This window comes from Pteropus alecto, unplaced genomic scaffold (assembly GCF_000325575.1).
Source record: "Pteropus alecto unplaced genomic scaffold, ASM32557v1 scaffold270, whole genome shotgun sequence".
Taxonomy (NCBI): Eukaryota; Metazoa; Chordata; class Mammalia; order Chiroptera; family Pteropodidae; genus Pteropus; species Pteropus alecto.
Genome location: NW_006430735.1, coordinates 5270681 through 5286399, shown reverse-complemented (window position 1 = coordinate 5286399; position 15719 = coordinate 5270681). Strand labels below are relative to the sequence as shown.

Here is a 15719-nt window from a genome sequence, read left to right as displayed (position 1 = left end):
CTATTTCTCATGCCCCCAACTCCCAATCCCAAGCAAGGACCTAAGCATCTTCTCTCTCTCCAGGAGTTTCTTCCTAGTACTATTTCACTTTTTTGAACCCATCAACCTTCCCCTTTTGCTTTTGTGGCAACTCCAAGGTACGTTTTGAGAAAAGAATTCAGCTGCCATGTTCATATGACATCTTTCCAGGAATGAACAATTCACCAGTGATTGTCAGAGGGTCATTAGGGCTTAAAAGATACATTAGGTCTGTGACTCAGAGGCTAATTTCCTTTAGTGTAACTTTTTTTTTTTCAATATTAAAAGCCTTCTAAAATGTTCTTCTGAATCCTAATGTATAAATAGGTAAGATCTGCAATGCCTTGGATGAAGCAGGACTGAGAATCCAGGATTCTGCCTCCTCAGCAACGCTCTCCCCCGCCACTCCATCCCCGCCCCATGGGGATCCCATAGAAATCTCTGTGGAAGCCTAGAACACAGTCTGAAAAACCAACACCTAAACATTTAGAGTGTAACATTGTCTTTAGCTCCATTTATTTTTACCTTTTCTTATTAATTAATGATTCATTATACAGATAAAAGGCCTTATTTCTTTACTTACTGAATAAATCTCTTTTTGTTGTTGTTTCTACTGGTGGGAAAGAATGATATGAATTGGTGGTCCCAGGCTTATTTGCTTTCTTAATTTTTCTATGGATGAGAAAATCTTTAAAACCTATCCCATCTTAGCTAGATCTCAGTTTTAGGCAATAACCAAGAGTGTTAGGGATTTAGACACTATAAATGACTGTAAGAGAACAATCTGTATTGCCTTTAACTCCTACTTGAAGAAGATACTGTATGAATGTCAGCATCAAACATTTTTTGGCCCGAAGGGGGAAGATTATTGCTAGAGAAGTGAAAACCATTTAATCCTTCAAACATTCATCACCTATCCATTAGATAAAACCACTCATCCACCAGATACTTCCAGGCATCTATAGAGAACTCCTTAAGAATTGGGGCTTTGGCTTGCTCATGCTTTTGTCCTCTACAAGTCTAGCATACTAAGCACAAGGTAGGTGCTCCAAAATACACGGGAGTCAAAGGCCTTATTCTTGAACTCGTAGCATTAGGCTCTCAGAGTGAGCAAAATAATTTCTAAACTTTCTATTGAAGTTGCAGAGATAAACATTACAGCCTTGTAAGGGCTTCCTCAAAGCTAACCAATATTTCCTCAGCTACAGCTACCGCTTCATTCCATCTTGCTGGCCACCTGAACGAAATAAAAATCAGCCCTGCCTGCAAAGCCCATGAGACAAAAAATGAACTTTACGCTTTACGACACAAGACTAATTTGTTTATTCTGTGCGTTCTATAAGTTGAAGAGGGACATTTTTGGCCAATAAATAAATAAATAATCAGACAAACAGACTTTAGGGCAAAGAAGGGTGCTGAGGAAGAGGAAGCGGAGTCTTTGCATAGTTCTAAACGAACAGAAGGTGGCAGCAGAGGCAACGTGGATTCTCAGCAGAACCGCAGCACTTGCAAAAACCAGGGACAAGAGGCTTTGAGAAAGAGAAGGTCAGAAGGTGACTAACTATTTCTTTGTCATAGAGACCGTGGTGTGGAACGTTTGTCTTCTCTACTGCAGGTGGGGTGCGGCGTCCTACATGATCTGCCTGGGCATCCCGTACCCAGTCATGCCCGCCTGGGAAGCGCCCTTGTTGCTGCCCATCTGCAGGCCGATCACATTCTGTCCCTGGCGAAGCTGCTCCTCTGAAAATCCTCTCCGATTCTGCTGGGCTTTCCTGGGCAGAGGGAGTGAAATGGAATAATATCATTCTGACAGTTTTCAAACCTTTCCCACGATATGCAGTTAGACAGACTCTACTGGGAGTCACCAGATATAGTAGAGCAGGTCCTATACTAGGCTATAGTCCTGCTATGAGCTATGGCCCTACCTGAGCTATGGTCCTACAATGAGCTATGGCCTTACCACAAGCAAGCCCTACCATGATACTCCTTAGAAGCCTAGATGGTTTTCCAGAATTTCCAGCAGCTACCTCTGGAAATCAGTAGCTACCTCTCTGGGAACTTTACTCTCAGACAGCTTTCCCATTACCCTCTCTCTCACGGTTATTTCAAACCCTTGTGAAAATTAAAATCGGCCCTTCTTGCAAAGCATGTCAATAATGTATTCCACCCTTCTTTGTATAGGGCAAAGAATTAATGTTCCATTTTAGAGCTGAGGGACCTAGGAGTTAAGGAAAGGAAATTTCGTACTCTAGGCCAGAGGTCAGCAAACTTCAGTAAAGAGCCAGATTGTAAACAATTTTGGTTTTCCGGGCCATATGGATCATGGTAGGTCACTAATAAAGCTGGAACTAAAACCAGGCTTTCAACTGGCCAATGTCTAAGAGGTTTTCAGGTCCCTTTAAAATGACACAAACTGGTACCTTTTTATAACTGTCAAGAAGAAGAAAAAGAGACTAGAGAAATGAAGAGTTAATTATCTGGTAAACATTATTTTCTCTTCATCTCCCACTGAGCTATTGGGTTAAGTTTAAAATCCCTTGCTAACCCCATTTTTTGAAAAAAACAACAACAAAACAAACCTCCTTAGGAAAAGGCCTTTTACTGACATGACCATATACTTTATTATCCAGATTGGACTGCTTCTGAGAGTAAAAGTAAGTGCTATTAATAAAAATACTGGGACAACAGGCAGTAATTACAGTCCCAGGCAACTGGGACATATCATCCCTTCTTTAAGTAAATAGTAGATAGATAGATAGATAGATAGATAGATAGATAGATAGATAGAGAGATAGATAGATAGACAGACAGATTGATTCAGGGCTACAAACCAGTTCAGACATCAAGGCACATCTGCGAAAAGCCATTCTGTCCTGCCCAGTCTCCAGAGAAACAGAACGTGGGCAGGGCTGGAGGATCCAGTATCAATCAGAAAGGCCTGATCATTTCTGCTCTGTGTGGGATGTTGGCCTGAACATCAGCATCAGTCTCTCCTTGCTCTTGAGAACTCAGTCATGGGGCTGGGAGTGCTTGCTCCTAGGGGCTTCTGTTGAAATAGCCTCTGGGGAGCTACAAGGCTTTAGACGCTCCCTCTTGTTAAAAATCATCCTCTGCTCCAGAGGGCTGAGAAGGGATTTTACCTGTGAAACCAGGAAGGCTCTCCCCGGTAGCAGCCATCATCCTTGGTGACTGCAACGCTGCCAAGAGCCATCAGGGTCCTCTGCACAGCTGCCATGTCCTTTCCTGGAAACCAACAAAGAGATTAAAGCCAAGCATGTGTCAGGGTCAAGGAATCTGAGAGGATGGGGCTGGACCTCCAGGAAGAAGTTTCTCATAGGAGGCTGCAGGTGATAACATTCAGGGGACAGGAATATTAAATATTTCTCAAAATGGTCCAAGGACAGCCATAGCCAAACCTCTCAGAGAGAAACAAAAATTCACCTAACTCCGTTCTTCTCTATATGGTACAGTACGTACCATATAGTACAGTTTCTACTCCATTTTCAGAGTTGCTGTGTATGAATAAAACATTCCAAACACTTAGCAGCTCTGACATAGGTAGATCCCTGTCCTGAGCAGCGGCCCTGGCCTCGGTGGGTTCTGTAGGCTGTGGTAAGGTAAGTCCTATAGGTAGGCTGGTGTAGCGGGCTGCAGAGAGGATTTTTCTCAGGACAGGAAAGAGAAAACTGGAAAGAAGTGGCTGAGTGGATTAACTGTGCCAAACCCCAGGTGGCTTCTCTCTTTTACTTTATGTGGTTAAAAGGATCTAAAATTACCCATGTGAACCAAATGGAGTATTCACTTGGCTATTTGGGTTGGAAGCCTGACAAGTGAAGAAAAGCAAATCAACGCAGAAAGCACTCAAGGTGACACAAATGATGGGCCCTTTATTTTGTGCTGCTTGAAAGGAGCTAAAAGAAGACAATGAATAACTGGCTTGTGTGTGAGAGAAAGATGGATGGAGAGAGAGGACAGGAGACTGGGAGGGAGGGGAATAATGAAAGAAAAAGAAAAAGCGGAAGAGAAAGAGGAAGGGAGAGGGAAAGGAAAAAAAAAAAGAGAGAGAGAGAAAGAAGGAGAAGATGTGTGGTGTTGCCCCCTCGTACCATTGGAACACTGTTATCTAAGAGCCCAGTGACCCGCAACCCACAGAGAAGGCAATTGGACCCTACAAGTCAGCCTGCTCTTCCATTCCTTTCTTCTTTCCTCTCCGCCAGCTGACTGACATGTCCAAGACTGGGAAAGATGCTACCAAGTGGTTACCCTGCAATTTTGAACCAAATCAAAGGTCCATGCATGGCACAAGTGTGGACTGCAGAAGCTAAAGGCACAGGGTTAGAAAAGAGCGAAATTCAGCCAGGTGGGGTGCTGGGAAAGTTAAGGGCAAATATTAAAAGGCTCTCTTTAGACTGAGTGAACTATCTGTGGTCTCTCCAGCTTGGGTGCTGTAGGTCAGTCACTGGGCAATACGAAATTATAGGAGAAAAGCAGATGGAAAGTGAAAATGGAGTATAATTCCAATAAAATAAGCAACTAAAGTCCATTTAAAGTTCATTTTAGAATGTCCATTTATTCAAAGATGAGAGAGAGATGGCAGATCCTTCTTCCCTCACTACTCTCCTTCATCCCATTAACCATGGGGGCCATTTCCTGGATCCTGAGGCCCTGTGGGATTGGTTAATGGATACGGGGATGAAATGCTCTCAATGGGGAGTCCCCAGACTCAAGGGACAGCTAGGGTGGTGGAGGATGGAGAATCGGGGCAGCAAATAGAAGGAGGGCATGAGCAACATTGAGAATTAAGACAGAGGAAACAGAGGTGGTTATTAGAATGATTCTTCTCTTCGGACAAAAAACATTTCTGTAATTTTCACAGTATAACAGGATACTTGGATCCTTTTTTTTCATAGAACTGTCCTGATGATATTCTGAAAGATCACTCTGGGAAGAGAGAGAGAGAGAGTTTGCTCTTAAGTAGTGAGCCATTAAAGAGATCTTAGAGAAGTGATTAAGCACAGGGAGGCTTAGGAAAGTCAGGGTATATCACTTATCTCCACTCTGTACAAATTGCACACTGGAAATCTGTTTCTGATGATTGGAAAGAGCAGGTCTGATACGTCCAGGTTCTGGGGAAGTGTAGAGCCTGACATCCAGAAACTCAACCACAGACATCATTCTGGAGACATGGGTGCAGAAGCAAAGCTTTGTTAACCACAGGCCTAGCCTCCCTCATAAGTAGCTGGAGAATGTATATACTACATGAATCCAGAAAAGAATGAAGGAACTAAGTTGAGGCCAAAAGTAAGATATTGAGAAACCTAAAACTATAAATACCACCCCATCTTCATCTCAGAGAGTAGAAAAGTAACTGGTTGCACGATTGGAGTAGAAGAATCTGGGGAAGGAGGCAGTGTTAGAAAGCAAAAAAATTAGAAGAATTTTCCTTAAGAAAGATTTGACATAAATTATAGGCCAGACACTTTATTATGCTTGACATTGACCCCAGGGAATTGATATACTTTCTCCCAATGTGTGGATAGGAAAACTAATTCAGTGAGGTTAATTAACATGCCAGAGCCACCCAACAAGTAAACCAGGGTTCAGCCCCTAGCTCACATGTCTGAGTGCAGAGCCCACAAAGAGTCCACTAGGCTGCCCTGCCATCTCCCATCTCCCATCGGTCCCCACTGCAGGCTGGCTAGGGAGACAGGTTCCTCAGTGACCAGGTAATCCGAAGGTTGGCAGTGGCTGTGTCGGTGCCAGGCCAGAAGAAATGCACTGGGAAGATGTGTAAGATTAAAGCCAGAAAAAGCAGTTGGTACCTTGAGTTCCCCATCAATGTGCAGTTCAAATCGATTATCGTCAGGATTCTAAATAATGTAATGAAGAGAAATCTGTCTCTGTAACCAGTTCACGTCTAGCTTGTTTTCTTGTCGCCTTTCGTTTGTTTTCTAACAGATGTTCCCGTGAAGAACTGCAGTGCACTCGGTCTGACAAAATGGGAAGGGGCCTCCTTGCGGCCACACTTCTCTTGCCAGTGCAGAAGCCCAGATCAAGTGCTGTTGAATGGATGGGGGCTGTTAGTAGAGGCTGATTCCTGTGACTGGGGGTCAAAAATTTAAATGTCTAAAGGGGCAGTGTGATTAAGGAAGATCTGTGAAGTATGCCAGGTAGAAAGCAACAAAAGCTGAACTGCTCGTGTCACCACTAAGTGTACCATCTGCCTAGGGCAAAGCCTGCTTCAGGGTAGGGTTCCCCAAGCTTCTTTGATGATTTAGATGGCAGAAGGGGATCTCTTTAAAAATGTGAAATTTGAGGTCATTCCCCTGGGGAAATTTATTTGGCAAGCCTGGGGTGGGACCTGGGAGTTTATATTTTTAATTAATTTCCCAGGTGATTCATGCCATCAGGCAAGTCTGAGAAACATGAGTTTCACCTGGTGACTGGGAATTACCCGAGAATCTTAAAAATTCAGATTCTGAGACAATCTCCTGAGTTGATTCTGATGAAGCCAGATTGGATAGGCAAGCACTGCTCCAATTCTTTGGTTTTCAATTTTTAAAAAAATCGCAATGTCTAACATGTTGTAAGTACTACGTAATATTTGTTAAGCAATAACTCTTTCCTTCAGAGATAACTTCCACAAAGTCAAATAGAAAAATCAATTTTTAGAAGGGCTCTGACCCCAGTTAGGAGCCAGCTCAGAGGCCTGGCAGCTTCGAATCTCTTTGTTCCCTTGAAAGCGACCCCTAGATACTTTGGCAAGATGGCTTAAAAACCACTGCTCAAGGCTATTATTCCAAGAAAACAAACAAACAAACAACAAAAAAAAACAGTCCCCAAAGAAGTACCATCTAGGTGCTGGGAATTTTTAGATGCTGGAGCACAGAAACGAGATAGAGTTCTGGTGGTGATCTGAAAACGAGACCACTGGCCACAAGAAGGGTAGTGACGCATGAAAGCAGAGAGGCCAAATGTACACTAACAGCTCGGAATTTTAATCAGGCTACCTGGAATCTTCTAGCCCCCTACCAAGGGAGGAAGCTAATATTAGAACTTGAAGCTGTAAAAAAAGACTGTGGCACGGTAGCTTCCTTGTCTCACCAGGCAAACCTTTTCAGAAAGCGTTTCAGATAGCACTTGATACTTTTACTTGACAATAGTGTTCCCTGTTTCCTGCACTGTCACAAAGCGACATTTCCCTAAGTGTGGTCTTAATACTCCAAACTACCGAATGATTACCTCTGGGGATTGGGGGCAAGGATTCTACACTGTAAGAATCCAGGAATTCTTAATGTTCATAAAGTCTGAGAGCTATTACCATAGAGATACTTGAACAAGGATTCTGTCCTCTTCATTTTTTCTTACCCTTTCATGATATCGTATGCATGTCTTTGAAAAGAAAAATTAATAGAATAAAGAGAAAGAAAAAAGGCTGGAGATAAGTCATATGGGTGGGTAAAGTCAGTAAAGTCACTCTACTTTCAATATTAAAAATCAATCTTATAGTCAAAACTCTTTGATTCAGAGCTACTTCATATTTTATCACTTTTGACTCATCCTTGTTACTCTTGGAGTACTGGCTTTTTTCCATCTTTCTGGGACTTGTAGAGAAAGCAATCAGTGGACAAAGGACTCATTTCTTATTTTCCTAATTAATGATTTAGGCATAGCCCCCAATTCTTCACTCAACGTAGAGGAAAAATAGTCAAGGAAGAAATGTCAGAGGGTAGGCCGGACTTGCCCTGTGGATTCTATGAATTTTTGTTTCACTAGGGTAGTGGTTTTCAAAGTAGGGTTCCCAGAACAGCAGGAGCAGCATCATCTGTGAAATGGTAGAAAATGCAGATTCCTAGGTGCTATCCCACAGGTAATACCTCAGAAACTCTGGGGCTGAGGCCCAGAAATCTGTGTTTTAATAACCCTACCAAGTGATTCTGCTGCACACTGGAGTGTGAGGACCACTCCTGGAGGAAAAGATATCTGAACACAATTGTAAGCAGCACTTGGAATAAATGCTGTGAAGGCTGTTCTGACAGACAGAAAAGGAAGCTTCAAGGAGGACGCATCTATAATGTCTCAAGTCACTACGGGGACCTCACAATATCCCAAAATACCTCTCGAATTGGGTGAATTCTCTTCTCCTCTGCTGTTGAGGAATGACACATACAGTGACACCTCCACAGAGAATATATTTGGACCTTCCAGGCATTCCACTTTGATGTAAAACCAGACCTCCTCGATAACTCCCAGTCATCATGGAGGGGAAACAGGAAGGCATGGCAAAACCATGTGCCCAGGATCCTGGTCAGCCAGATTACTAAGAAGAGTAATCAGATTTGATTGATCTTTGAGACTCGCTTGCTTTGACATCCTAGAATGTTACATGTCTAACGGTTGCCACATAGTCATGCAAAGGAACCCAAAAGGTTAGTCGCTGATGGATTTACAGTAGGAGAAAGAAGCCAGCATTTATTAGGTGTCTCTTAGCCATGCACTGAGCTAGGCATTTTACACATTTAATCCTTAAGAGAACCCTTAGAGGGAGGTACTAGATGTGTTTATAGGAGGAGAATTGACACTAAGCAACTCAGGCAAGGTCACACAATGAGGATGTAGCTAAAGAACAGTTTCAACTCATCTACCTGATTCTAAAACTCATGCTCTTTCCACTGTACCAAGATCTTCTGGGTCTGGAATTGGTGAAGCCATATATTAAGAGGGAAGACATCAAGAGGGTAAGGTTCATGAGCTGGATAAAAGTCAATAACCCCTAAAGCTGGTCTGTCCGTGGAATGGCAGATGTGGTGAAGACACCAAAGATGTCAGAGAGGGCAAAGGTCATCTAGGCATCCCTACCAGCTTCTGTGTGAAGCCATGAATGAAATCCTTCGTTTCAACATAGAATGTGTGCCTTTCCAGCCTTGTGCTCGTGCTCTCATTTTCCATTAGTCTTGAAAATGGACAGGCCAATGACAATGGTAGTTTTGACACTGCTAGCATTTATTATACCCTATTATTGCCAGGCACTATACTAAGCACTTCTAATGCATTATCTCATTTATTCCCCATGCCATCCCTGTGAAATAGATCTTATTATTCACATTTTACAGCTGAGAAAACCAAAATTTAGAAAAGTTAGTAAGTGGTAGAGCAATGATATGAGCCATGTAGTCTTGTTTCTGACTCAAGAGTCTGCATTAGACTACTTTCCAGTATAAGTGTTCTTTGAGTCTGCACTCGCTAGCTCTCACGTGTTCACTCACTTACACACACACACCCCTCCTTTTTTTGCTCTTCTCTTTCTCTCCTTCCCCCTTTTCCCTCCAAAGAATAGATGCTAAAGTCTAACCTCCAGTTCGCTCTCCTCTGAGTCACAGACAGCTGTGACTCCTGTTCTTTGCAGGCCCCCATGGCATATCTGAAAGTCACCTGCCAGGCATTCACCTTACTTATCCATGAGAAAGACATGCCCAATCCCCTTCCACTGCTCTAAGTGGCCCTGATTTCTTTCCTATCACTAAACGGAACTGGTCACCCCAGCTTCGTCCCAGAGGCACTTCAGTAGCCTCGTCTATAATATCCCTGTGCTTGGGTCATTTTCTGGACCATTCAGCCTTGGGTTCCTTTTTAAAGCTCTGAAACTTTCATTCTGGTTGCCCCCAAATCTATTCCAAACATTTCACATTGCATCTAAAAGGAGTTTCAGGATAGTGAGAACATCTGGGGACTCTGCCTGTCTAGATAACTAAAGCCTAAATGAGAAGGCATTTGGCAAGCCTGGGTTCCTGCAGCTTTATGGGTCTGCAACATAATAGCAGCATGGAATCACTGGGCAGCCGTGGGGCAAGCAGAGCTCTGCTTGGAAAAATGCCAAGCAGGAGAGATGGGGACTGAGAGCTGTTGAGTAGAAAATGCCGGCAGAAGAGGAAGAGAAGCACTCAGGCAAGGAGGGCGGTACCCACAGCAGCCACAGCTACCACAGCTATTTGCACAGAATCAGGAATGAATGTGAGTAAACCAAAAACCACAGTCAGGGTAGAGAATAGTAGGGAGAATGTGGCACTTAGCTAAGCAAATGGCTAGTCCAATAGCTGCATATACAAACATGTTCACTCTCATATGCCCACAGACACAGGCCAACCCCGCCTGGAGGCATCCCTCTGATTCTAGCATACTCATCTCTAAACTCATAAGTGAGACAGCTCTTGCAAAAAAAAAAAAAAGGACCCTGTCTCACTCACATTAGACCCTGGGTGTCACCTCTGGGCTCCCTCAAAGCCACCAACTCTCCCCCTTTCTCTTCTCGAAGCAACACACTTTCCTACCTCTTGCTCAGACCTGAGCTTCAGACAGCGATCTTGGGGAATGTCAAGTGTTCCCTCCAAAGCTTAAAATCTCCCTGACCCTCATTTCTCAGCAGACCTCCCATGGAGGGGACCACCAGGCCTTGGGGCCTCTAGAGGCTCTTTGGACACCCCTAAGCATCTGCTTTCCTACCCAACTGCATAACCTACTTATAGGTTATGCCAGCTATTCCTACCCAATTGCATAACCTACTTATAGCAGGTCAACCACAGCACTCTTGGAGTGGGTTTCCTTCCTTATTTTCTTTAAATCCCCATCCTTCTGTCTGGGGGATGAGACTTCTCCATGTCTTCCTTGTTTCCTTTTTCTAGGAGCATTATCCTGCCCCGGGGTCTACCTATCCACTACCTTATTTCAGGCTAGTCACACTCATGCCTCTTAACCTCCCTCTTCCCTAAGAGGTATCTAACACAAAGGGCTGGGCAGATGGTGTAGACCTCCACCTGCTCCTAACAGCCCTCCTCATTCACTGTCAGGACCTCCTGGGTGTAAAGTTCGTCGGACTGGTCTTTGGAAAAAGGAGGAAGGCGAGCAAAGCATTCTCAGTAATGAAAAGACAGAAAAGCACTGCAAGGATCTACGCCTCCCACACGCCTCCCAGTTTCTTCGTCTTCTCATACTTGGAAAGACTTCCATTCACACAAAACCCTTAGTTAGTGCAGAGGCTCTAGCTCTCTGTCCCACACAGCCCTGACTCATCCTCCTCCTCTTCATCCTCATCAGTCACCAGATGACTCATAACACATCCATAGTATAGGTGAAGGCAACAGCCTCCTGGCCAAAGCGTGGCATGGCAGACTAGTTAAGGCCTTATTCTTCGGAGAGTCTGGGTTTGAGTCTTGGCTGTGCTAATTACTAACCAGCCATATGACGTACTCACATAATCATGGGCAAGCTTTAGTTTTGTCAACTATGACATGGGCAAATTAATAACACTTACTTCGTAGAATTGTAGGAGAATTGATTGGCATTATGTAGTAAAGCACTAAAAATGCTTAAAATGTGATTGATTTTCATGCCTCTTAAGATTTCTTAATCAAGTCAACTCACAAATGTGGAAGAAAAAAATCATTTGTCATACTCTCTGAGACAGGGGTCCCCAACCCCCCAGCCATGGATCAGTACCGTTCTGTGGTCTGTTAGGAACCTGGCCACACAGCAGGAGGTGAGCGGCAAGGCTAGCAAGCAAAGCTTCATCATTTGCAGCCACTCCCCAGAGCTGGCATCACCACCTCAGCACCACCTCAGATCATCAGACATTAGATTCTCATAGGAGCACCAGTTTCTAGTACCAAAAAGGTTGGGGACTGCTGCTCTGAGAGACTACATACATATCTGGAAGGTAGAATCACCAATCTCCCAGATAATAGTTTAATGAAGAGTTAGGTGCTATTTATTTCTCAGATTGAGTGACCAAATTGCACCAGGCATCTTTGTCTATGATCCCTGCCACTGGTGGGTGAGTCAGAAACACTCATCCCCTGACTCTCTTCCAGTAGCTATCTTTGTTCAGAAAGAGTGCATTGTAGGAGGGGTCGAAGAAATAAAAGGCATCCCTGTAACCACTTTAGCTTCCTCTTTACTGAGGTCCCTGCTGTATCTTGGGGTGTGTGTTCCTTCAGAGGAAGATGGATACCCTTTTCAATGCAACATCATAAAGGGGAGGCTAACAGCGCCCCCAGGTGACAGCTGGTATACTCCCCGCCCCACCTCCCCGCAACACAGCAAGCAAGCACAGGGAAAAACACTGTGAGCTGGTTTCACAAAGGGAGGGGAAAAGGGAGGAGGAGGGGAGAACAATCCCAAAGACACAGGGCTGTTTACCTTCCCATAAATCCACTGTCTGAAAAATATCAGTGGTCCTGACGCCATAGATCTCTGCAGCTTTCAGGAACTGGGAGATTTGCTCCATCTGCTTAAAAGCCATCTTGGACTCTGAGATCTTGGCAATTGGCTCTTGTCCAGGTGGATATAAACTGTTTATTAGCTTGCACAAGACCTAAACGGGGAAAGAGGGGAGACTCAGTCAGTGTTTCCCTTTACATTTGCCTGTCATTAACGCAAAGTGATCCTAGCACCGCCCCCCCACACCGCCCCCACCCCAGGGCCCCAGTAACAGGTTTGGGCACAGGCAATTCTTGGGCCCCAGGAAAGCATGGGCTCTGGGCTGGGTGGCCAGGCTCTGATACAGAACCCTGAAGACATAGGCAACCCCATTCCTAGGGTTGCTGCAACTGCAGTGAGTCCAGTAATCTGGGAATCCCCTTCCCTCCTTGTTCCTTCCTCCCTTTTTATGTGTGAGGGAAAGAATCGTTTACAGATAGGGAATGATGTGCAGGGACGAGAACGTGATTCCAGATTTCCAGTGCAGGAATGAGTTGGGAGAGGTCAAATGCTAGAGTCTAATATTATTTCTTCTATCAAAAGGCAAATCTGAATCAGGCTTCAACAACTCATCCCATTTGTGCTAATGATGTGTGCAAGAACTGAACTGGGTTCTCCCAGACCCCTATAACACAAGTCCTGGGCAACCAGAGAGAAGCTGGGGATAGCAGTTATGTAACAACAGTTAATCACAGTCTGCAGAAAAAAAGATGGGTTTGTTTGAATCAGCATGGCCTGCAGTCCGGATTCCCCAAACACGCAGCAGCTTTGGGTCAGAAAAGCAATTATCAAATAAGGATTCCCTTCAGTTTCCTGAGAACCCCTCCATTCAATAGACTAACAGTGAGCAGCCCAGGCAGCATGGCTCTGGTGATGAAGGTGATTAGTCTCCCCCACCCCTTCCTTTGTTTTACTATGTAACCAACCCATTCCCTTGGGGAAGGAATAGTCCCAAATGAGCTTATGCACCAAAAGGCTGGAGAGATCTCAAGGAAATACTTATCTCTATTCTCACTGGAAAGAGCGTAAAGGCTTTGGATTTGCCAACGACTTAGAAGGAAGCTCAATTTCTGATGGGTAGAGAATCCTCTTCGCTAGCTAGGGAATTGTGGAGGAAGCCCAGATTTTCCAACGAATAAGGGCATTTCCATTCCCTCCCTTGGAGACACAGAGCCTGGGAGCAGCTGCTCCTCCAGCAGCCTTAGCGAAAGGAGAAGGGCCTGGAGGGTTTCCTTACCAACCGCCCAGCCACCATGATCTCGCCATCCTTACCGTCCCGTCCATTAACCATTGCTGAAAATGGGCCCTGCCGGGGGGCGGATGCTCAATGTCCTCGGCGCACTGCAAGATGATCCAGTCCACCAGCTTGTTCTCCAGGTCCGCGTCATACTTCTGCTCGATCTTCTCCTGCACTTCACGGCTTAAGCCGTAGCTCGGGCCCCTGTTAGCCATCTCTGCAAGAGAAGAGATGACACGCGCGGCATCCACACAATAGCAGCACTGGCTCCCCGCGCACGGGGCTGGGATGTAGCTGGGCCGCCTGGCCCAGCAGCAGCAAAGCGGGCAGAAAGCCGGGCGTGGTTTAAATCAAGGAGCCAATGAAGCCACTGGCGTTTCACCTACAAACGGGAAAGAAAAGCGCAGCCACGCGTCAGTGACTCTAGAATAAAGCCCCTGCCGGTCCAGGGGGGCTGGATCCCGCCCCTCGGTCCCGCCTATCAATGAGACGTGATGATTTACAAGGACTCAGAATCGAGGCTGAAGCCCCAGGCAGCAAGGCGGCTGGGTGGTCCTTTCTTCTCCTTCTGGAAGCACTTTGTAAAGGCAGGAACCTTGAGCTGGGAAAGATCAGGTAATTAACAGGCAGACAGGAGGGCTGCTTTGACGTTCAGTTGCTGATGCTGCCTGGAGCTTGGAAGTGTGGTACACTGATTCGATTTTCTCCTGGCTGAGGAGGGTCAAACCAGGGCCGTTGCTAAGAGCGGTCCAAAAAGCAAGCCCTCTCCCGCGTCTGTCAAACCCGCCTGCCTACCTCCTGCTGGGAGCTTTTTTCGTCGCACAATTCTCTCCCCTCCTCTACGGGAGACAGCACGTTGTATCCGAGGCCAGCACACAGCTGCACAGGGAATGGGGAGGGGGGCAGGATCCTTTCAGTCAGCTGTCCGTTTGTCAGGAGTTGCCAACCCACTTTACCTGGGCCCTGGGGAACAGTTGTCTGGCAGGACAAGACAGTAGGGGCTGAGAACTGCAACCATTAATTTATTCAGTTGCCAGCCAGATTTCATTCAGAAACTTCCATCCTGATGGGAAATTCTTGTGCCTCAGTTTGACCTATTCAAGGAATGTATTTTTTTAATGTTATTTTTAATTAAAAGACACTAAAAGCATGTTTCGTAAATTAAAAAGAGCTGTCTATACTTGGGAGAAATGTCTGTTCAGGTCCTCTGCCATTTTTTAATTGGCTTGTTTGTTTTTTATTGTTAAGCTGTATGAGTTCTTTATATATTTTGGATATAGCCTCTTATTAGAGGTGTTGTTTGCAAATATAGTCTCTCATTTGGATGGTTGCTTCTTTGCCTCATTGATGGTTTCTTTTCTTGTGCAGAAGCTTTTTAGTTTGATGTAGTCCCATTCATTTATTTTTGTTTTTACTTCCCTTGCCTTGAGATCGAATTCATAAAATCCTCTCTAAATCCAAGGTCTGTGAGTTTAGTACCTATGTTTTCTTCTACGCAATTTACTGTTTCAGTTCTTATATTTAGGTCTTTGATCTATTTTGAGTTAATTTTAGTGAATGGTGACAGCAGTCTAGTTTCATTCTTTTGCATGTGGCTTTCCAGTTTTCCAGCACCACTTACTGAAGAGGCTTTTCTTTCTCCATTATATGTTTGACTCCTTTGTCAAAAATTATTTGCCCATATATACAGGGGTTAACTTTTAGACTTTCAATTTGGTTCCATTGATCTGTGTGTCTGTTTTTCCACCAATACCATGCTGTTTTGATTATTGTTGCTTTGTAGTATAATTTGAAGTCAAACAGTGTGTTACCTCCAGCTAATAGACATATGAAAAGACGTTCAACTTCATTAGCTATTAGGGAAATGCAAATCAAAACCACAATGAGATACCAGCTCACGCTTGTTAAAATGGCTATCATCAACAGGACAAGTAATAACGGTTGGAGAGGTTGTGGGGAAAAGGAACATTCATACACTGCTGGTGAGAATGTAAATTGGTACAGCCACTATGGAAAACAGTATGGCTATTCTTCAAAAAACTAAGAATTGAATTATCATATGACCCAGCAATCCCTCTTCTGGGTATTTACCCCAAAAGCCTGAAAACATTTATCCACAAAGATATATTCACCCTGATGTCCATAGCAGCTTTATTCATGGTGGCCAGGACAAGGAAGCAACCGAAATGTCCTACAATAGATGTTGGATAAA

General features: G+C 44.5%; 1 protein-coding gene across 1 annotated transcript; it reads right to left on the bottom strand.

Annotated features, from left to right (window-relative positions):
• Window positions 1-1322: 1322 nt before the first annotated feature.
• Window positions 1323-13975, bottom strand: TAGLN3 (transgelin 3). The gene is made up of 4 exons (XM_006905455.1): window positions 13543-13975; window positions 12211-12385; window positions 3159-3261; window positions 1323-1790 (listed from the first exon to the last, which is right to left on the bottom strand). The coding sequence occupies exons 1-4, from the start codon at window positions 13720-13722 to the stop codon at window positions 1649-1651; spliced, it is 600 nt and encodes a 199-aa protein (XP_006905517.1). The 5' UTR covers window positions 13723-13975; the 3' UTR covers window positions 1323-1648.
• Window positions 13976-15719: the final 1744 nt, after the last annotated feature.